At 41.6% G+C, this 24,250-nt stretch overlaps 1 protein-coding gene across 1 annotated transcript in view; it reads right to left on the bottom strand.

The window, feature by feature from the left end:
* The window catches only part of GLDC (glycine decarboxylase), a 94,880-nt gene that overhangs the window by 24,496 nt on the left and 46,134 nt on the right, over positions 1–24,250 (bottom strand). Inside the window, exons 12-16 of the mRNA XM_032392352.1 lie at positions 22,999–23,096; positions 22,205–22,289; positions 22,002–22,043; positions 20,491–20,633; positions 5,651–5,726 (exon numbers count right to left, since the gene is read on the bottom strand). Of these exons, the coding sequence (XP_032248243.1) occupies positions 5,651–5,726; positions 20,491–20,633; positions 22,002–22,043; positions 22,205–22,289; positions 22,999–23,096 (444 nt within the window). The remainder of the gene's footprint in view (positions 1–5,650; positions 5,727–20,490; positions 20,634–22,001; positions 22,044–22,204; positions 22,290–22,998; positions 23,097–24,250) is intronic.

Genomic DNA, 24,250 nt, shown 5'->3' with positions numbered 1-24,250 from the left:
AGGTTGCTGTTACACATTTCTGGTTTTCTATGTGGAAATAGGAAATTTTATTTAATAATTTTTTGGGAAATTCTTAATGGTAATTTTTCCTCACTTTAAAATTGTGGGGTCACAAGGGACATGGAAATAACAGGACCCAGATTTGGTGCTTTAGTTTATCTAAAATAATCCTCTTTGGTGCATTTATGCCCATTTAGATGGATGCTCTGTTTTTCCAACTCCGCAATGTACCTGGTGTAGACCCAACCCATACCTCATCCTCCAACACTTGCTGAATGAGTGAGGGATTAAGGAGCAGTGTTCCTTTGCAAGGGAAATAAATTTCTTACCACTAATAAAATCTAACAACCAAAGGCTACTACTTCATCTCAGGCAGTTGGGAAGAGAAAAATATTTCCATACACGTTCGGCGGGGGGTGCGGTGGTGGTTTTTGGTGTTTTCTAAGGGTTAATGTTTCCCCTTTGTATAAGAATCTCATCTCTGATCAGCAAATCTGAGTTAATATTTGACTAGCAAATTGAATTATTAATTATAAAGGGTTTCAGATAGTGCCTGGTAAGTATTTGTTAAATAAATTTATATTCTCCCAAATTAAACTGGTAAATCAGGAACTTGGCTGTTGCACTTTAGGAACCTCTGAAATTTAACCTAAGAGCAGACGTGAAAATAACTGCCCAAAACAGCTTGAAATAAGAACTATCAGGAACCCGGGAGGTTCTGAAGCACATGATTTCCCCACACTCCTTTTCAAAAAAGGATATATTTTACTGGATTCCATTAGAGTCTATTGTGCAGTAGCAGCTGCCTTGGACTTCTCTGATGTGGAAAAATCCTCCCTGATTATTTGAGCAATAAGTCATTTTCTTCTTCTCCAACTGAAAACACTGCTTTAAATAAAATCTTTAATCTAGAAAGGATGCCAACATTTCCAAACTTAAGAATTCTGTATTTCTACAAGCTCGGGGGCTGGGCAGCCTTCCCTGCCTCTCCCTCCCAAAACTGCTGCATCAAGTTCCCCCGTCCTTCAGAATAGAACAAGGACACGTGGTGATAGCAGTGTGGACAACAGTGAGAGAAGAAACATCACACACAGGGGGATAGACAGAGAAGGGAGGACTGAAAAACACAGAGAGGGAAAATGGGCAAGAAAGGGTCCGGGAGTCAGAGAAGAACTCTGCCCAGGTGCAATCAAAAGTTCTTTCATCCCTTCTCCTTGACCTTTCCGGTTTGGTCCCCAACTCCTGGACATTCACAGATATTTCCTGGTGTCACACTGGTGAACTAGGAAACAATGAGGGATGGGAAGCATCACGGAGTAGACGGAACCTGGGTGTTAGCTGGCCCTTCGTTATTAGCTCATCTCCAGCCTTCCATAAGCACCACATTGTAGATCTCGAGGTCTCTCTACAAAGCCTCTGGGCAGGAGAGGGGTGAGGCAAAGGAGGTAACATGGTCACATAGGATGAACGGATCCCTTCCCAGTCTTCCCAGACACCTTGTGGTTAACGAGGATAACAAGGAGGCATTCCAGTGGCTACCTCAACATGAGGAAGCCAGAGAGGAAAACCAGAAGGGGACTTTTACTGTCAGTCACCTGGTGTCCTTTCCCTGGGCAACGAGAGCTTCAGTGTTTCCTTTCTGATGCTAAAGAATAATTCTAGTTCTAAACTAACCCTTCCTTAGAAAATTAAAAATTTCAGGGCGTCGGGGTGGCTCAGGCTTAAGGTTAAGCGTCTGCCTTCGGCTCAGGTCATAATCCCAGGGTCCTGGGATCGAGTCCCATGTTGGGCTCCCTGCTTCTCCCTCTCCCACTCCCTCTGCTTGTGTTCCCTCTCTGTCTCTCTGTCAAATAAATAAATAAAATCATTTGAAAAAAAAGAAAGAAAGGAAATGAAAGAATTCAAAACTACTAGAAAACCCAAGTGAAAAAAACCAAGTTGGTGTGTCAGGGACTGTGTCTATCTTAGTTATGACTTGATTTAACTCTGGACTGGCACACATAGTACCTTTTTTTTTTTTTTTTTAAGATTTTATTTATTTGAGAGATAGAGAATGAGAGAGAGACAGCACATGAGACAGGGGAGGGTCAGAGGGAGAAGCAGGCTCCCTGCTGAGCAGGGAGCCCGATGCGGGACTCGATCCCGGGACTCCAGGATCATGACCTGAGCTGAAGGTAGTCGCTTAACCAACTGAGCCACCCAGGTGCCCCACATAGTACCTTGTATATGACCAGTATTGAATAATTACTCAATTAATGAATGTCCTCTTTTTCAAAATTCTTTGAAAATCAGTTCGACTGCCCAACTAAGTTAAAGGCCTGGGAAAACACACCTGTGGAATCAGGATAAATAAACAGGAGAAGGAGGAAGAAAATGTTCTTTTTTTTCCCCTCCTTTTTTTTGAAAGGGAAGTAAAACAGTTTTTAGATTCTTTATTGCAAAATACAGGCAACTACCCATAAATAATCTAGTATTAATAACACCAGAAATGGACTGAGACTGGGCCACCACCTACTGTACCCCACTTACTTGGGCAGCCAGAACGAGCCTGGCACCCTTTTCTCTAACTCTCCTGGGATGGGCAGTCACTTTTGTCCTGCTCCCAACCCCTACCCACTGTCCCCTCTAAGAACTCCATGTCTAATCAAACCATACTGGCTCATAGTTTGAATCATCTAAAAAATGACTAAGGCTTTTTATTCCCAAACGGCCACTCCCTGATATACATGAGTTGCTGTGTCATTTCTTTGAGGATAAATGAGGGGGGACAAGCCAGTCTGGAAAATCTGTGAAGTCCCAGAAATGGAGGTGGAATGGGGCTGAGTCTGGTAAATATCTAAGTTCCTGTCTTGTTTTGTTTCACTGTGAAATTTGCAGGATTTTCATCCAGAGGGAACCAGGGAACAGTGTAGCTGCCCCCCCCCCGGCTCCCAGTGCTCAGGGGTGTCACTGCTAACCACGCCCCGCCCTACGTGCCACATGTAGATCCCAGGGAGCTAGCAGGGGCATGGGCAGGACATGTCTGCAGCCAGAAGATGTCGGCAGTCGGGGAGTCTCTACAGTGGCCAGGCCCACACTCACACCCTAAACTTCTCAGGCCTTCGCAGAAAGACATGGAAACCATCAGTTGTTTAGAGTGAGTTGCCAATGTCATAGCATGGTTTAAAACACAAAAAAAGTAAAAGCTCCAAAGAATACTGACTGTTCTCTCTCTTCCCTTAGTCCTATAATTTGTTTACTGAATTGGCAAAAAGCCCCAATTCAGAGGTTTTACTTTTACATGAAAGCTTTTCTCAGTGCTCTAGAAAATAGCATCCATATTCTTGAATCCCACTCTATCATTCAGGCTCCAAGTGCTCTCCTCCCCTCCAGAAGGAAGACCTGGAAGGACAAGGCCAAGGCTCATCACTGGGTGGCTTGGATCTCTGCCCTTGACTTCCTGCAAAGGCGTTGGCCATTCCACGAGGTAGCCCCAGTGCTCACTGCACTTGGAGATGCCTTCCTCTGTGTGAGTGGGACTGGTTAATCAATTGATCCTACTAAAGGAAATTCTTCATATCCACACTGGATGTTTGTATTGGCCTGTTCACTGCCAAGCCTGCCTGTGGAGCGCCATGAGAATGGGCAAGGAAAGCCATTTTATTTGGGTGCTTGCGTTATCCAATTTGACCTCCTTTCCACAGTTCAGCTTATGAGACCTCAGCAGGAATTTGTAAGCGTGCTTACACAAGGCTCTGTGTATATGAATATATGTCTTTTTTTCCCTTCTAATATAACAAAAGAACAGCTACCTTCTGATATTAAGAATTTGGCATATACTTAAAACTTGCGCTCTGATTTTTGGCCTGACTTCCGTTTGGAAATGGTGAAATTAGAGAAAGTGAAAGTGTGTGTGTGGGGGGTCTTGTCTGAGGAACAAACCACGTGGGCACAGGCAGCGAGGGCAGGTGCTTACCACCTGGTGTGAATGAGTCTCGCTGCGCTTTGTTACTTCTCCATAAATGGGGAATGACCCTCAGATATCACGGAATCTGTGGAATGCCTGCTAGAACATTTCTCGAACATCACAGAATCCGTGGAATGCCTGCAAGAACGTTTCTTGAACGTCAAAGCAGTCCTTTTTGTTTCTCTATACTTATGAACAGTTTGCCGTCAAGTGTGCTTTCTTCTGCTAGAGCAGGGTCAGAAAACTGCAACCTACAGGCCAACACTGTACCAATCCACTACTGTTTTTATATGACTTGTGAGTTAATTTAAAAGGTTGAAAAAAAATCCACATTATTTCCTGACATATGAGAATTACGGGACATTCAAATTTCGGTCTCCATAAATAAAGGTTTACTAGAATACAGCCATTAAAAAAAAAAAAAAGAAGAACTCCATGTCTACAGCTCAGTGGAAGTTCTAGCTTACTGTTGCTCATCACCAAAATGAAGACCTCAGAAACATAGTCTCTTTTACCACACTTGGAAGCCTAGGTCAGATAACTGCTAGAAGCACTGCCTCTGGGGATTAGTGGAGTCCAGTCAAGACCATTAGCACGTCTGCTGGTCCCTACAGAGGCCCCAAGAGCAGTTTGGACCCTGGAGACTAGACTCTCATACCCAAAGCAAAAACTGAAGCAGAACCATGAACTCTGCTCCATGTCTTCTTTTGCTGCTTAGAGATGACAATTCTCAATAGGGAATTTACTTATTCAGTAAATATTTTATTAAACATTTATTTATGGGGTGCCTGGGTGGCTCAGTCAGTTAAGTTTCAGCTCGGGTCGTGATCTTGGGTTCGTGGGATTGAGCCCCACGTCCAGTTCCGCGCTGGGCATGGAACCTCCTCAGGATTCTCTCTCTCCCTCTCCCTCTACTTTTTTAAAGTAACGTCTACACCCAACGTGGGGCTCGAACTCATGACCCTGAGATTAAGAGTCACATGGTCTGGGATGCCTGGGTGGCTGGTTAAGCATCTGCCTTCTGCTCATGTCATGCATAGGGCTCCCTGCTCAGCGGGGAGCCTGCTTCTCCCTCTCCCACTCCCCCTGCTTGTGTTCCCTCTCTGTCTCTCTGTCAAATAAATAAATAAAATCTTAAAAAAAAAAAAAAAAGAGTCACGTGCTCCACCAACTGAGCCAGCCAGGCACCCCTCAATAAAAATTTTTTGAGCATACAGAAACGAGAACTGTGCCTAGTCACAGTAGGAGTTACAGAACAGTTAAAGGTTGGTCTCTGCCCTTTGTCCAGGCCTAAGACCTGGAATTGTAACATTCCTGTCCTTTCCTTCCTTTGCTCCCAGGAGAGTTAGAGAAAAGGGTTCCAGGCTCGTTCTGGCTGCCCAAGTAAGTGGGGTACAGTAGGTGGTGGCCCAATCTCAGTCCATTTCTGGTTTTATTAAAACTACAAGATTATTTACGGCTAGTTGCCTGTATTTTATAATGAGCAATCTAAAAACTGGCTGACTTTTACACACTGGGTTTGAGCAAATGTTTTCTCTTAAAATGGTCCAGTGAAATGTCTTGGGGACAAGGACCGTAATGGCCAGTTCAAAGAAATCTGTCTCTTGATTATATGTTCCCTAGCTACTTACAAGAAGGCTTAGAGGGAGAGAGTTGGACCCACTGCCACCCGGTGGTGAGCACCCACCACCTGTCCATACTCACTGTCCTGTGTCCCTCTCCTTTCCCGTCGAAGTAAGCTCGGATGGTGGCCAGCCCAGCATATTCCCCCTGGGCTCCGCTGCAAAGATAAGAAGAGCATCAGGGCTTTGGGCCTCTTTACTTTCATTTACTCATTCAATATTCTTTGGGCATGGGCGGCATGTTCACCAACATGTGACCCAAACACACTACCTGACACCATGGAAAGCTCACCAAGGATCGCTGCACCAGCCTATAAGTTCTTGAACAACCACAGAATGGCACTTGGTCTTGGTACTAAAGCTCACCCACTGCTACTCAGAGATGAGCCTTTCAAGCCTTGCTCAGGACAATGCACCTAAGAATTCATTTCTATTACAGAAAATTTCAAAATTATACAAAAACAGAAGAATATAAGGAGCTGCCATGTACCTATCACCCAGCTTTAACAATTCTCAGATATGGTCAATCTTTTTCCAACCATATCCCTCACTAGCCCCCTCACTCTGAACTAGATTATTATTTAGGTAGGCTCCATGACCAACCTTGGGCTTGAACTCACAATCCTGAGATCAAGAGTTGCATGCTCTTCGGACTAAGCCAGCCAGGCCCCCTGAACTGTTATTTTGAGGTAAAACTCAAGCATCATTATCATTTTATCAATTCAAACTTCAGTGTGTATCTTTCAAAGATAACAATTATTTTTTAAAATACAGCTACAGGGGCATCTGTGTTGGGCAGTCAGTTGGGCATCCAACTCTTGGTTTCGGCTCAGGTCTCATCTCAGGGTTGTGAGATCAAGCCCCACATTGGGCTTCATGCTCAGCATGGAGTCCGCTTGGGTTTCTCTCTTCCTCTCCCTCCCTCTCCCTCTGCCCCTCCCCTCCACATGTGCGTGCGTGCACACGCTCTCTCACTTTTTTCTCTAAAATAAAGGAGGGCAGGGGCGCCTGGGTGGCTCAGTTGTTAAGTGTCTGCCTTTGGCTCAGGTCATGATCCCAGAGTCCTGGGATCGAGCCCCGCATCGGACTCCCTGCTCGGTGGGAAGCCTGCTTCTCCCTCTCCCACTCCCCCTGCTTGTGTTCCTGCTCTCGCTCTCTCTCTCTCTGTCAAATAAATAAATAAAATCTTTAAAGATTAAAATAAAATAAAGGAGCGCAGACTGATGAATCACTGACCTCTACCTCTGAAACTAATAATACATTATACATTAATTGAATTTAAATTAAAAAAATAAAAATAAAATAAATAAAATCTTTTTAAAATATATATATGTAACTACGATTATTATACCTAAAACCACAATTTCTCAATACCACCACATTTTTAGTCAATGATCAGATTACCCCCAAAGGAACTATGCACTTTGAATGTGGCAACATTCCCATTAGTCTCTTGGGTGAGCTTTCCCAGGCCCCACATGCACGTGGCTGCTAGAGGCTGGCCATACCCAACTAAGCAGTCCTTGAAGGCACCACTTTTAAAGCACACTTAATGACTAACAGTCCAGTGAGTGATGCTGAGTCAATTCATAAACTGTTACTTAACGTTTTCAGTAATCTCTGCAGGAAGGAAAGGGAAGTGAGTAATAGGTTTCTAAATCCCATTCAAAATGCGTATTTCCTCTATTTCGCAAAATTACACCATTCTTTAACTCTGGAGAAGGCCCAGTGGTTTTGGCATTCATCCTTTCTAATCACCCCCATAATATTGAGATCATACTCTAAAAGCACACGGTTTAACAACAAACTAGATAAACTTCTATTTCTAAACCAAAAGCTAAAATTTTGAGCACTGGAATTTTTTTCGAGAGAACACTAGGATCGAACAGTTGGATTTGAAATGTTTGCAAACTGTTGTGGGGACACTGATATCTGGTGTCAGGAGATAGCAGAAATGAGGACTTAGGAGAGGACAGAGAACAGGGTAGCATCTGGGGGTGAAGGGCTTGGAGTGTGGCTGGAGAAAGAGAAGGAAAATGGTGATTTGCAGAGCAATGAAATAGGGTAGATGAGCGAAGTAACAGTAATAAGTATAAACTGCTCCATTAATTAAGCACTTCCTATTTACCAGGCATGCTGCACAGAATAAGCACAGGGAAACAGTAGCCCTTGTTGTGGTGGTCGCCACCAAGCATTTTTCATCATCCTATTTAATCCTCCCAATACGCCCATGAGGTAGGTACCATTGCCCCCATTTTGCACGAAAAGAAACTGAGGTCTGAGTATTACATGCCCAAATGGCCAACAGTGGCAGATTTTAGACTTCAGTACAAGTTGGCCTCTCAAGGAGGCTCATGCTTCCCATGTAAGCCGTGCTGCTCCTCTGAGCATGCTGTGCTCCCCAAAGGAGTCAGAGCTGTGGTTTTCCTTCACAGAACCCTTGTCTGACTGAGAGAACGAGGAGGTTTAGCTACACATAAAAGAAGACCTGTCCCTGTAAGACCTGGGGCATGCAGTCCCTTATCGCTTACACTGAGTGAGCTCTGCCTCTGCTCTCTTCTAGGGAGTGAGGCAGACGCCGGTCTCCCATTTTCCAGGTTTTGGAAAAATAGTTGTAGTTCACATGATGTTTTTATTTTGGGAGCAGAAAAATGAATATGCTTCAGCAAACCACCCACATCACTAGCTACTTAGCCTCTCTGTGCCTCTGCATTCTCATCTCTAAAATAGGGATAATAAATTGCACCCATATGCACTCATAGCATTTTGCTCACTCTTCTGTTAATACACTCCTATACATGCACTGTACATGGAAAAGGATTATAGAACTCATATTTACTTTGTGTGCCTGTTTGTCTCAGAATGTAAGCTCTGAGAGTAGGTCCTAGGTCTCAGAATGTATAGAACAGTACTCTGCATGGAGTAGATCTGCAATAACTGCTGAGCAAATTTGTTCAAAATTGAGTTACCATCTCCAGCCCAGGCAGTCAACATTGTCATCCTTTCCTCCATGGAAAGGAGCCTCAACTAATGGCCCGGTGTTTTTCTCACAACTTCTGCTCATCTTGTTTTGTTGGAAAGCCAAACAAAGTGCTCAGACCAGGAATGAAAGAATCTGGAACTATGAGCCCGTAATCCAAGAGAAAGGAAATATGCTAAAGATTTGATAAAAAATGCTGGATGCGGCACCTCGAAAAGTGCAAAAGGTATGTTCTAAAGGCCACATAAGCCTTATTACTGGGGTTCTATTAAAATAAAGGGAATTATGAGCGCCACCTGTTGGTGGAAAATTATTATGAAAAATAACTGCTTGGCTCCATAACCCCGATTGAGAGTCTATCAGAGAACTAACTACTCACGTGGAGTAGCAGCAAGGATAGTGGTTTTCTGACATCTATTTAAATTGAAGTCGTTGGTGGCCTGGACCTGCAGAGCTGGCCACAGAAAGAAGGACACCAGTGGGCGGGGAGCCTCAGCCCCACAGAAGTGCTAAGTGAGCATACGCTTCAACTGTCTTAGAAAAACAAAATCCTCCAGTCTTGGCATTTATTCAGGCTGCTGAAAGAACTGCTACATATTATACTGCTTAACACAGAATGAGTGAACTCCAGCGATGACTTCCTCCAGAACCCAGACTCACTCTATGGACTAGAAGAAGCTAGAACAAGAGCAATGTGCCACAAGGTGAAGATAAGATGGAGTTGATGGGGTTCCACAGTTTTGTAATGACTTAACGTAGACTCTATTAGTATCAGTGTAGCATCCTAAGTACAATTTCAGGCAGCTACTCAATGTGAATTTATTTGAAGATGACATAACAGGGCCAGGGTGATAGTTCAGCTCTTTTGCCAAGACAAAACAAGAGTTTAAGGACACAATAAACGTCAAAGATGTTTATCACTTTAGCTTTACCTCTGCTAAGAACCCTGGGCAAAAAGGTTGGGATTTAGAAATACTACAGCTTAGTTCTACCTGGAAGGGTTACATTTTTACATCTTTGGAACAAATTTTTATTGTACCATTACACAAGATCAATCCCAAGGGACAGTTAGAGACTTCTGCTGTATGTTACAAATACGATAGCAGATGATCTGTCTGTGATGAAGACGACTTAGAGAGGACTGTAAAGAACATGCATGGCCAGTGGTCACAGGTGGAAAGCACTTCCTAAGCATAAAACTAAAGATGGATTAAGATTATGAATGAATTGCATCCTGTAAAGAAGGCATTTTGGTCAGTTACTGTGTACATTTATCACTGATCACAGAAGTAATCTTTGACCAGTCATGAAAAAAACTCTTCAATCTGCTGAAAGAATATGGTGACTGACTTCACAGACACCAAAGAAATTCCTCAGAAGTTGGCTGCTTTGGAATATTTAGAGACAGATTATCATAGCTGCTCTTTTTAAAAGAAATATTTCTTCATGGTTTTTATACTTATATATAGAACACATTTTACAAGACTGCAGAATGTTATAATTCACGATTTAAGGTGACCCCCAGAGGTCACCAAAAGTCCTGCTGAATTATACTGCAATTGTACTAAGAAAACAGTATTTGTGTTCTCTACTAGGATACTGTATTTATACAAATCAAAAGCAGCTAAAAATGTGCCCTCAAGAATTCTTAATCTCAGGAAACAAACTGAGGGTTGCTGGAGTGGGGGGTGGGGTGGGAGGGATGGGGTGACTGGGTGATGGACACTGGGGAGGGTATGTGTTCTGGTAAGCGCTGTGAATTGTGCAAGACTGTGGAATCTCAGATCTGTACCTCTGAAACAAATAATGCAATATATGTTAAGAAAGAAAAAAAGAAGAAGAAGAATGTAGCAGCAGGGGAAGAATGAAGGGGGGGAAATCGGAGGGGGAGAAGAACCATGAGAGACGATGGACTCTGAAAAACAAACTGAGGGTTCTAGAGGGGAGGGGGGTGGGAGGATGGGTTAGCCTGGTGATGGGTATTGAGGAGGGCACGTTCTGCATGGAGCACTGGGTGTTATGCACAAACAATGAATCATGGAACACTATATCTAAAACTAATGATGTAATGTATGGGGATTAACATAACAATAAAAAAATTAAAAAAAAAATGTGCCCTCAAGAAAATGATCATGTTATGGATCCTACCATTTTAAAATTTTGGTGCCAGTAATTTAAGATTTATACATTTTTTTTTTAAATTATCAAGTATCTAGATTTACCAGATCTATTCTTGTTTTAATTTTCCTCTAGATATTCTTATGGAAATAATTTTATATTTTTAACCCCATTATTATATTTTGCACACTGATGGCTACATTTAGTGTGTGACTTAAGAGAAGTTCTCTTTTATGCTGTTTATAAGTCAGTGGGCCTATTCTATTTCTTTTTAAAGATTTATTTATTGGGACACCCGGGTGGCTCGGTCAGTTAAGCATCTGCCTTCAGCTCAGGTCATGATCCAGAGCCCCATATCAGGCTACTTGCCCAGCGGGGAGCCTGCTTTTTCCCTCTGCCTTCAGTTCCCTCTGCTTGTGCTCTGTTTCTCTCTCTCTCTCAAATAAATAAATGAAACTTTAAAAAAAGAAAAAATAAAGATTTATTTGCAAGAGAGAGAGAAAGTGGGAGAGGGGAAGAGGGAGAGAATCTCAAGCCGACTTCCCACTGAGCACAGAGCCCGACACAGGGCTCAATCTCATGACCCTGAGTTCATGACCTGAGCCAAAACCAAAAGTTGGAGGCTTGACCATCTGTGCCACCCGGGCACCTGCGGCCTATTTTATTTTTAATAATAGTTGCATTTCCTGAGAAGTTTCTTTTGGTATTTTTTTAATTATTACATTTAAAAAGACATTCTTCATGAGAAATCATTCTTTTATGAATAAATTGTACATTTAAATATGAAGTGTATTGTTTCCCTTTAACCATCTATATACTATCTAACAACTAGCATCTAGCCCATTGTATACATTGCAACATATGGAAGCTAAAATATATATATCATTATCCAATAAAACCAAGATTTCTGTAGATATAAACAAGTTTATTTGAAAATTTATATGCAAGGCAAAGTAACTAGAATAGCTACACTTTGAAAAAGAAGAAAGTGGGAGGAATCAGTCTATCTGATGCCAAGACTTATTATATACCTACAGGAATCAAGATTTGTGTTACTGGGGGATGGACAGACATGTAGATCAATGGGTTAGACTATAGAAACCAGAAATCAATTCACGTAAATAAGCCAAACTGATTCTTTACAAAGTTGCAAAAGCAAAGTGGTGGAGGAACAACAGCCTTTTCAACAAATAGTGCTGGAGCAGTCAGACACGCATAGGTCGACCCAAGGCTTTTACCTTTATACAAAAATTATCTCAAAATGGATTATGGATTTAAATGTAAAATACAGAGCTAGAAAACTTTTAGGAATAAACAGAAAAAAGTCTTTAGAATCTAGGACTAAGCAAAGAGTTCTCAGACTTGAAACCAAAAGCACAATTCATAAAAGGAAAATTGATAAATTACACTTCACCATAATTACTTTTGCTCTACGAAAGACCCACTAAAAGGACAAAAAGACAAGCTACAGAGTGGGAGAAAATATCTGCAAACTACGTATCAAATAAACAGTAAAGACATCAAAGACAGCCCAAGTAGAAAATGGTGCTGTGATGATCCAACGCATGAATGTGCTTAGAAATACTAAGGAAGGGTCGCCTGGGTGGCTCAGTCGGTTAAGCACCTGCCTTTGGCTCAGGTCATGATCCCAGGGTCCTGAGATCAAGTCCCACATGGGGTTCCCTGCCCCACGAGAAGCCTGCTTCTCCCGCTCCCTCTGACTGCCACTCCCCCTGCTTGTGCACTACCCTCCCCCCCTGTCTGACAAATAAATAAATCTTAATACTAAGGAAGTCTTCCATTAGGATGCTGGAGATTTGCTGGGTATTCATTGTTGCTGTTTTCATGTTTATGTGGGAACGCACAGCCTTTTAGTCTCCTTACTAGTTAGGGAAATTTCCCATTTTGTGTGAGTCTGGGGAAAAGGCAGGGTCCTAAACCCCCTATAGAAGCGGGAAGGGACCAGACATTCCCAATCACTACTCATTAACAAAGTGTTGGACACGTGACCCACTCCCAGTCCATAGGATACTCCAGTAGCCTGGGACTTCATCAACCTGGAGAGAGTGACCCAAGGAATGGGACAGTCACAGATTTTCCAGTGGTAGTGGTGACTCTTCCCCTGGAGTAACCGTGATTTATTCTCTGCTGCCAGCCTCCCTTGGGTCTTGCCACCTAATTCATAGGTGGATTTAAGTTTATATTATATTATTATATTATATTATATTATATATTATAAAGTAATGCATTCATGTGATTTAAGAATTTATATCAGTAAAACAAGCAACCCCCTCCTATTCTTCCCAGTCTCACTCTCCAGAAGGAAACCGATTAATGATTTCTTGCTATCTATGTTTTGATGTTGGGCACTTTGATGTCAAACTCCCCTGATCCAAGAACTTCTTTATTTTAAAAATACCACCATCAAGTGCTCAGGAAGTGACCAAGTGATCCAAGTGAAATTAGCTAAGAAACTGACATGGTAAAACCGATCCCAGTAAGATGGTCAAACAGCTACTGTGTCAAAATGACCCACTTTAATCCATGGCAACGTAGTAAGACACTCCCAGGGAAATAAGGTAAAAAAAAAAAAAAGGCACTGATTCCTATCTTATGAATGGAATAAACAGGATTAACTGACATTTTCCCAATACACACACCTTGGAAGCAATAGGATTTTAATCAGTCTAATGCTGTTGCTTACCTCAAGTACCCAAAAACTGCCTGGATCTTCTTCCAATGAGCATATAATAAAAACCTCTCAACATATTCTGGAATGTTCTTACCAATCTGTATCTAATTTGACATAAACTGAATTCTATACTTAACCTTCAATTTCTGGTCAAAAATATCTGAATAGATCCAGTTCTAACCATTCTGATATCTGAAGTGTACCTTAAAGCAGCAGTTCTCAAACTGAAGTTCCCAAACAAAGCATTAGCATCACCTGGAAACCTGATAGAAATACAAGTTCTCAAGTACTGAATCAGAAAATCCTGTGGGGGAACGCCTGGGTGGCTCAGTCGGTTAAGCATCTGCCTTCGGCTCAGGTCATGATCCCAGGGTCCTGGGATCGAGCCTGGTATCGGGCTCCTTGCTCAGTGGGAAGCCTGCTTCTCCCTCTACCTGCCGCTCCCCCTGCTTGTGCTCTTTTCTCCCTCTGACAAATAAAATCTTAAAAAAAAAAAAAAACTTGTGGGTGTGACCAAGTGTGAGATCCACTGCTCCAAGCCTTACAAACTGCAAAAATCAAAACATACTTTTGAGAGTTAAGAAAATTGGGGAAGGGGAGGTCTTCTCTTCACTGCATTCAATGTCCCCAAAGATGGCTCTCTTCATCCTTCACCCTTCTTTCTCTTCTTCCTGGCATTCTGAGTGCTTCTTTGGGAAATCAGTCTCTAACCAGAGGAGGGTCTCTACTGTCTGGCGTCCCAGCGTTCTCTGAGAGGTGGATTGTGGAGCTGCATCAGGCTCCATAGGAAAGCATTATCAGAGGTTACCAATGATAGGAGTCATGTTAGAGCTAATCAGTGCCATCAATCATGAGCTCAAGAAAGGTGGAGTGGGAGGGCGCCTGGGTGGCTCAGTTGGTTAAGCGACTGCCTTCGGCTCAGGTCATGATCCTGGAGTCCCGGGATCCAGTCCCGCATCGGGCTACCTGCTCAGCAGGGAGTCTGCTTCTCCCTCTCCCCCCTCTTGTGCTCGCTCTCTCTCACTCTCTCTCTCAAATAAATAAATAAAATCTTAAAAAAAAAAAAAAAAAGGTGGAGTGGGAGGTAGCAACTATCAGGTGTTTGATTCTCCTTTCTGCATCTCCTGATAGGCACATGATGGTCGTGACTTAGTCTTCAAAGGGCACTTTCAAAGTTCAGTCCACTGGAAGATACTAGTCATCTAACTAAACTTTCCTCTTTGGTATTTGTTTAGGGCAACACACTCTGCAACCCAGTGATGCACATTAGAATCACCTGGGGAGGGTATTAAAAACCGTGATTCCTGAACTCCAACCTCCCCCCTCAGGAGATTCTGATGCAACTAGTTTGTGGGGTAGGGAGAGCATCAGTATTCTTCAGAGGCTCCCCAACTAATTCTAATAAGCAGCCAGGACTGTGAATGCCTGCAACCCCAGTGTTTTTCACAGTATAGTGGCCAAACCAGCATATTAACATCATCCTGAAATTTGTTAGAAATGCAAATACTCAGGCCCCAACCCAGCCTTACTGAATCAGAAACTCCGGTAGTGAAGCTTAGCAATTTAACAAGCCCCCCGGTGATTCTGCAGTACAATAAAGTTTGAGATCCATAGATTATGCCCTGTTTACACCTTTGTTTAAGAGCCTTCCAGGTGGAGATTCTGGAAAAGCAACTGACAGCTCTATCTACATTCATGATCGTAGTTTGCTGTTTTTTAAAGATGAAAACAACTTCCTTACTCTTATAAGCCAAGGGAGCTAATAATAATCCCGGCTTGTCTTTCACTTTAAATATCTGTGGAAGGTGTTAATTACTGTTTCTGTCTCCCTTAAACATTACATCATAATTCTAACCCAGCAATTCCTGGAGTGTATTTATGAGCTGTTGAATGATTTTAAGAGTGTCACACTATTATGGGGGAACAAGTCAAAGCAAGCCATGCTAGGCATAGTAGAAAATGGAAAGGTAATGAAATATTTGGGTATTTTCTTCAGCAAACTGGAAATGCTCTCCAGGTTTGTAGATGCAGCAAATAAATATGAGAAATGGGGACAAGTTTCTTGACATTTTTGTTTCAAGTCTTTTAGACACCTTTTTGGAATCTAACGGTCCCAGGAAATAGACCAAGTAAAAGTTCAGCTACATGAATGAAAGATTTCATGCCACAATTGATCATAATAAAATCCTTTATCAACCTTAATTATCAGTCATTCCTCAATTAAACCTCAATCAGATCAGTAACACAGCATTTGCTTTCTTGCTGTGTGGGAGAGAAACCTACATCATGACTGAGAAGCCGTTTGGAGGTCTCACATATTCTGGATGCTAACCTTTCCTTTGAGCTGCTGAATTCCCTTTCAGAAAAAGAATCCACTGAAGAGAAAGGTCCTGTGGCAGTGTATATCTAGGTAGGAACTATTAGAGAAAGACCAATAGCCTTCTGTGAGCATCATGTAGATCTCCGCTGGACCAGATGATAGTATGGAAGGGCCCAGCAGCAAAGATGAGGTGGAGCCATCAGGGCCACATGCAGAACACTCAGGTTCATGCCTGAAAACTGTTCTCCTACACAGGCATCTTAGAACCAGAGAGTTGTGTTATGAGTGCACTTGGTGTTAAATATTCTATTCTGCAGAGCTTGGTTTCTTTGCCCACGGTACAAGACGTTCTCACTTTATGTTTGAGTACTGTGTCACTGCTAAGACTGAGGTAGTACATGGTTTGCCTCCAAACCCAGGCAAGTGTCGAAGCCAGCTTCATCATGCCATTAGGGGATGCAGAAATCCTCTGAAATCAGGAGACCCACCGTAGAGATGAATCTGCAAGCATCCTTACATTGTGTTTGTTTCATAATATGCATGTTCCCCACAATAAAATTAACTTCTTTTTATATTACATACTAACATGTATCATGGTTAAAGTTTTTAGTAATCTAAAAAAGCGTTAAGGACAGGGAAGGGGAAAAATTAAAATTAAAAATTAAAAAGGCCTAAAGACAAAAAGTATTGAAGTTCTACCACCTTAAGATAACTGTCCTTCTTTTCAGATACCTTTTCCCACCTATACCTCTGCATTGATACATAAATCAGTATGGCCATTCCTCAAAAAATTAAACAGAGTTACCATACATCCAGCAATGTCACATCTGAGTATATACCCAAAAGAATTAAAACCAGGGACTCAGGTATTTGTATACCAATGTTCATAGCAACATTATTCACAACAGCTAAAAGGTGGAAACAACCCAAGTGTCCATCAATGGGCAGAGATAAGCAAAATGTGGTCCACACATATACAAGGGAACATTATTCAGCCTTAAAAAGGAAATGTTGACACATGCTACAACATGGATAAAGACATTATGCTAAGTGAAATACACTAGATACAAAAAGACAAATATTATATAGTTCCACGTACGTGACATAACTAGTAGTTGATTTAGTAGCAGCAGAAAATAAAATCACGGTTGCCAGAGACTGGGGTAAGAGAGAAATGAGGAGTTGTTGTTTAATTGATACAGAGCTTTGATCTGGGAAGATAAAAAAGTTCTGGAGATGGATGGTGCTGAAGCTTACAAAACAATGTGAATTCATGCTATTGAACTATACTCTTAAAAATGGTTAAAATGGTAAATTTTCATGTTATGTGTATTTTACCACAATAAAAAATTTTAGAGTTGCAAAATATTACTAATGCTACTTCCTAAAAATTTTGCCATATTTATCTTTTAAATATCATATAACAAAAAAGGAAAAGAAATTTTAGATGCAAAACTTTTTGGTGACTAGCCTCTAGAACTCTATAGACATACTGACCAACTCCAATTAGGTATAAATGAAAACACCAGGAAATAGTACCTTGATGATAATTGCGACTGCACCCCATATTTTAGAAGTAATTCTAAATTTCAGTGGCTGAGATGATACAGTAAATTCTCCCTCTGTACAGAATATTCAAGAAAACTTGTATTTCTTCTTACAATAAATATGAAGCCTACAACAATACCTTGGATTGGAGTGGTCACTAGCCAGCAGTAAATCATGATGAACTAACCAATAAACAGTTAGTCCTGTGGTAACTAATTATAATACTTAGAATATAGATTATGAGACCTGGATATATAATTCACGTGTGGAGAGATTAGCACAAATAAACCAAGAGGGTTTTAACAAGATAAAAACAAAATCCTTACACAGAGAATATATGGTGCATCCCTTCCTCTTTTTTTTTAAATTTTTTTATTGTTATGTTAATCCCCATATATTACATCAGTAGTTTTAGATATAGTGTTCCATGATTCATTGTTTGTGCATAACACCCAGTGCTCCATGCAGAACGTGCCCTCCTCAATACCCATCACCAGGCTAACCCATCCTCCCACCCCCCTCCCCTCTAGAACCCTCAGTTTGTTTTTCAGAGTCCATCGTCTCTCATGGTTCTTCTCCCCCTCCGATTTCCCCCCCTTCATTCTTCCCCTCCTGGTACATTCTTCTTCTTTTTTTCTTTCTTAACATATATTGCATTATTACATCCCTTCCTCCTTTCCCCAAACTTTAATAATCTCTGGAAGCATCGTCTATCTTCCCAACAAAAGAGTAGGGCATTTCCTCATCTGTCACAGCAGCCTCTGCTAAGAACCAGAAATATCCCTCAATAAGCCTCAACTTTGGGCGCAGCTCCTGTCACTTTCAAATCGGTTCTTGGCAATGAGTGTTATATCTGGGAATCTGTGAAGGTGGAGAAGGCATCACTGACAGAAACGACATCCTAATAACCATCTCCTTCCCTCCTACAAAACTGAGATGGAGTACTGAATCTCACTGCCAATCACATGAGTGAGGAGAGCAGGACAGAGAAAGAGCATTATCTGTAATAAGAAAAACAACAGAGAAACTTCTACGACAGTGGTTCTTACCCTCGCCTTCAAATTGGAATCACCTGGGAAGCTTTAACGACATACTCAAGCCTGTGTCCCTTCCCTCACCCCAGTCTTTCCCTATCAAGATTATAATTCAATCTGGGATTGTGATATGGACACCAGAACCTTTTTATAAACCCACCACATGACTCCAATTTCCAGCCAGGGTTGGGAACCATTGCTTTAAGGGAAGGCAAGCTTCCTCATCCTTAGGTCAGTCTTTCAGGACCCTGGCTGGGCCCTCAATGAGCTGCAAAAGCTAATGACTTAAGAGTTAAAATAGTCCTTAACAATTACTCTCCTATATGACACAGACGATGTAATCATAGTCCATCACTAGAGGGCGAAGTTTCTTCATCTTCAACATTTAATTAAGGTTTATTGCCTCAGATTAATAATTCACTAAGGTTCCTCTCTTCCTTTAAAAAGGGGGAGGGGCTTGATGATGATGTTTTAATGAAGGTATGAAGCCAGACTTTCATGAATGTCATTCCTTCCTATTTATAAAATCAGCATTTGAGAGGCTACTATTAAAAGAGCTCTGTGTCCTTTCATTTGCCATATGCCCCCATCTTAAAGGGTTTGTATTTTATAGGATATACTGTTTTCACAAAGTGCATGACTTTGCTGTATAGCTTATGTTACCAAACAGGAGGTAGGGCTTGATTGTAGCTAAGATCTGATTACTTTCTGTTTCAGAGAGTGAGATGATAAATGTCCCAGTTTTAAAATCATTTGATTTTTGGGGCGCCTCAGTGGTACAGTTGCTTAAGCCTCCAACTCTTGATTTTGGCTTAGGTCATGATCTCAAGGTTGTGAGATCGAGCCCCCAGTCGGGCTTCTCGCTTGGCGGGGAGTCTGCTTGAAGATTCTCCCTCTGCCACTCCCCACCCTCAAATAAATAAATCTTTTAAAAAAATCATTTGATTTTTGTATCTTGAAGTCTACATTTCTAACAAGCTCCTGGGTGATGTCAATGCTGAGGCTGCTGGTGGAGAATTACACTTCTTGTGGAGAATCCCTCGGCAGAAACGCAACTCTTCTGAAGATAGTTAAATGTGAATTCATGCTGATGAAAGTGTTTGTCTATCCACCTATCTCTCTATTCCCATGAAGACAGATCACAAACCCAGTGGATTCCAAATTGGCTGTATATCAGAATCATTTGTTTGCTTCTTAAAAATATGGTTTCTTAGTCCTAAACCCTGGAGATTATGATCAGTAGGCCTAGAGTGGGACACAGACATTTGTATTTTTAACAAGTACCCAAGAAATGTTGCTAGAGCCCTCTGCTTTTAAAAAAAGTCACTGTTTGGGGCGCCTGGGTGGCTCAGTCGGTTGCACGTCTGCCTTCAGCTCAGGTCATGATCCCAGGGTCCTGGGATCGAGCCCCACATCGGGCTCCATGCTCTTAGGGAAGCCTGCTTCTCCCTCTCCCACTCCCCCTGCTTATGTTCCCTTTCTCTGTCAAAAAATAAATTAAAAAAAAATTTTTTTTTTAAAGTCAACCGTTCTTCAGAGTTTTTACTTTACAGATAAAGAAACAGAGGCCAGAAGAGGAGCAGGGAAATTTCAAAGTTAGTGACAGCACAAACCAGGATCTAGGTTCTCCTGACCCTACAGGATTGAGATGTTGCTGCTTGTTAGGAGTTAACATGTGTACTTGATTCTAATTCTAATGCTATGTCATTGATGGATATAGTAACTAGTTTCCAAAGATGACCCACAATGAAACACAACTCTGGACATTCACACCCATGTGTTGTCCCCTCCTGCATTCAAACTGGGCTGGCCCTGTCACTTGCTTTAACAGCTAGAATGCTCTGGAAGTCATGCTGTGAAACTTCAGAGGCTGAGCCTTAAGGGGTTTTGTAGCTTCCACATTCTTCCATCATGGAACACTCCACTTTAAACCTAGACATCATTCCAGGACGAATGAAGCTCAAGCAACCACATGGAGAGGGCTACATGAATAAGAACCAAGGCCCAGGTCAACATCCTCAACTGAGCTCCCAGCCAACAGCCCATCATTAACTTGCCATCTATGTGAATGTGGCTACTTATTGGATATTCTAGCCATCCACTCCAGCGGAGTTGAACTGTCTACTCAACTCTCAGAATGATACGAAATTGTCATTTCAAGCCTCAAAATTTTGGGGGTGGGTATTATACCACAAGAGATAGCTAAAAGACAGGAGAAGAAATCTCTTACCTGTTAGGCTGGAAGGAGATTCGGTCATAGCCCGTGAGTTCACATAAGTCTTTCTCAAGCTCTCGGAAAAGTTGCTGATACCCTTGAGCTTGGTCCAGAGGCACAAATGGGTGGATGTTTGCAAATTCTTTCCATGTGATAGGCTGAAGAGCAACAGGGGAGAAAACACATGCATATGTACAATTGTAATAGTAATAACAATAGTAAACTTTAATAATGATGATGATGATGAGTATAGCACTAGCTAGCACAAAGAGTATTTACTATGTGCCAGGCACTGTTTTAAGCACTTTAAATACATTAATTCATTAAATCTCACCACAATCTTACCAGGTAAGTACTATTACTGCCTTCATTTTATAAGTGGGTCAGAAAGGCCTAGAAAGGGAATTTACACAAAAATATAAACTTTTTCTATCTTTTCAGGAACAAAAAGTCCCCAAAATAGATTTATATCCATGAAACCCAGTGAGTTGTTTCACGTATGGTTTACTTGGACTCATACAGCACATGTATTTATTCTCAGAACAAGACAAAAACAAAAGCAAATGGGGAAAATGCTTCCAATCACAATATAAAGTGATTTCCTTTGTCTGATGTGATTTGTCATATCAGAATAACCCTATGGAAAAAAAGGAAGAAGATAGTTTTGCTAAAATGGATCCTAGCCTAGGAGAGATACTTACCAACCACAAGAGCAGGTTACACAACTCTTCTGTTGACACAAGAAATAAATGAAAACCTCCAGTCTCTACCCTTCTTGCACTGTGAATGGATTTCTAGAAAGAAGGCTTAAGGTTCTGAATTCTACTGAGCTTAACAGCTACAAGTTGATAAAAGCATTGCAGGTTTAAAGGGGGGAATAGGAGCGGCATGTGGCTGGCTTAGTCAGTAGACATGTGACTCTTGGTCTCAGGGTTGTGAGTTCAAGATTTTTAAGATTACTTAAAAATAAAATCTATACTAAAACAAATAAATAGGGGATAGGAAGGCATGAATCTATAAATAAATAAATAGGGGATAGGAAGGCATGAATATTATATATTTAATTATTTTAATTTAAATTCAATTAATTAACATATAGTATTAGTTTCAGATAATTTTACTCAAATTTAAATGATCAAGTTGCGATAAAATTGGGGTTTCTCCTAAGATTGTTGAACAGCAACATAAAGATGGGGGTGCCTGGGTAGCTCAGCTGGTTAAGCATCTGCCTTCGGTTCAGGTCATGATCTCAGGGTCCTGGGATTGAGCCCAGCATCAGGCTCCCTGCTCAGTGGGAAGCCTGCATCTCCCTTTCCCTCTGCCCTTCCCTGCCCACTCAAGCTCTCTCTCTATTTCACTCAAATAAATAAACAAAATCTTAAAAAAAAAAAAAAAGAATAGCAAGGTAAAGAATTATTCAGGTAGGTATTAAATCAGTCCCAGTAGCTTTCTCTAGTTATCTAATTATGTACAAGCTAGAACACTGCTCCTACTAAGTTCCCTCTTAAGAGAAGTGTCCTACTTACTGCGAGTTCAGATGAGCTGTTGAGCTTCATGGTACAGGACCCCTTTAAGAAGCATATCCAAAATGTATCACATTAGTGATTTCCTCTTGACCCTCTGATTTCCCCACATGGCCACCCCTCCATCCCTCTTGCAGCATGTAGCTGCAACCCAAAGAGGTGAGACCAGGGTTGAGGTTAGAGGTAAGAATAAAGACAACAATTACCAGTGGAATCATGCTGTGAACAAGGGAAATGTCTTTGTTTTCCAATTTCTTCATATATCGCACAATATTTGTTTCTGAGTGATAGCTGTGAACACAAAACACATGATTTGGGGCATTATAATGGGATAAGAGTCCATATACATCCTCCTGAAATATAAGACACACAGATCTACCTTCAAAATACAGATCAAATTGAGCCATGGGCAACATGCCAACAAAGCATCAGAGGGAAAGGCATGGAACCCCCACGAACCTCAGGGGATGCAGTAGGACAAGAAGCTTCTGTGGGCAGGAGAGGAAGGTTGGGAAGAGGACTATGTTGAGTTCCTGGGTATGAACTTCAGCCTAGCAACCATGCATCCAAACCTCTCTTCCTGACAAGTGGGCTTAGGGATTACACTGCCAACGTGTATGCCAATCAGGAATGGAATCCTTATGGCCTTGGTTTATTAGTGAGCCATGGCTGAACCACAATAACCCAAGCCATATCATAGTTGGATCCAGAAGCCACTCTCTATGGGCACCTGGATGGCTAAGTCGGTTGAGCCTCCCACTCTTGGTTTTGGCTCAGGTCATGATCTCATGATGCGTCATGAGATTAAGCCCCATGTTGGGCTCCATGCTTAGTAGTAAGTCTGCTTGAGATTCTCTCCCTCTGCCCCTCCCCCAACTTGCACACTCTCACTTGCTCTCTCTCTCAAATAAATAAATCTTTAAAACAAAATTTTTTAAAAAGCAGCCACTCTCTATTGTACTCCCAAGCCACAGCACATAATGCATACAACCACACAAACCTGTTGAACACTTGATGTGTGAGGAAAGAGCTAGTTCTCTTGAAAGCAGTCCCCGGAATACCTCTCCGCTCCTCGCCCATGCTTTCAGCAACCAGCTCCTGTGTGGAGAGACCACAGACTAAACAGTGGAAAGCATGCCTGGAACGACATGTGGAGATCCAGGCTTCTGGCTGGCATGTACCCCGACAAAGCACTAGAGATCTACTACCACCGCCCAACCCCCTGGCATCTGGCATGGTGAGGTAACAGGTATCAGGAGTCATGAATTGGGCGGAGCACCATTTCTAAGTTCTACTGACCTTTGCCAGAAGAAAAGAGGAAAAATGACAATTTTTATTGCCACCCCCTCCCTGGCAAGACTTCTCCTGCATGTTCCTTGAGTAATGAAGCAAGTTACATTAAGTTATTTTAAAGGGCTATCAAAAAAGTTATGATGGGGGGGCCTGGGTGGCTCAGTCAGTTAAGCATCCAACTCTTGATTTTGGCTCAGGTCACAATCTCAGGGCCGTGGGATTGAGCCCTGCTTCTGGCTCCACACTCAGCGGGGAGTCTGCTTGAGATTCTCTCTTTCCCTCTCCTCTGACTCCCAACTCCATGCATGTGATTGCTGTCTCTCTCTCGAATAAATAAATATTTTTAAAAACCAGTTATGATGACAACACTCAAGTAAGTATTCTCACTTGACAGTGCTTTTATCTGTGAGAACAATTCTAATAAAATACATGTGCCAAGACCATTCAGTGGGCAAAAGGATAATCCCTTCAACAAACAATTGCTGAGAAAAGTGGATATCCAGACGTAAAAGAATGAAGTCAAACCCTTACCTTATACCATATACAAAAACTAACTCAAAGTGAACTAAGGACCTAAATTTAAAAGCCAAAAGTATAAAACTCTTAGAAGAAAACAGACACAAATCTGCATGATCTTGGATTTGGATTTTGTTTCTCAAATATGACACCAAAAGCACGAGTAACAAAAGAAAAAGTAAATAAAGTGGACTTCAATTAAAATTTAAAAACTTTTGCATATCAAAGGACACTATCAAGCATTGAGACAACCCACAGAATGGGAAAAAATGTTGCATATCATATCTGATAAGGGTTTAATATCCAGAATATATAAATGCATGGCTTGTTCCTCATGATAGTACAGCCATCTAGAGCCTTCAGTGGGTGCTCCATAAATATTCCTTAAATGCATGGAACCTGTGGTTAAATTTAATGCAGAGTTCTAGAGAGAAGATGGCTTA

Source organism: Phoca vitulina, unplaced genomic scaffold, assembly GCF_004348235.1.
Source record: "Phoca vitulina isolate PV1807 unplaced genomic scaffold, GSC_HSeal_1.0 scaffold67, whole genome shotgun sequence".
Taxonomy (NCBI): Eukaryota; Metazoa; Chordata; class Mammalia; order Carnivora; family Phocidae; genus Phoca; species Phoca vitulina.
The sequence above is the reverse complement of the archived record's forward strand: the minus strand, read 5'-3'. Positions and strand labels throughout refer to the sequence as shown.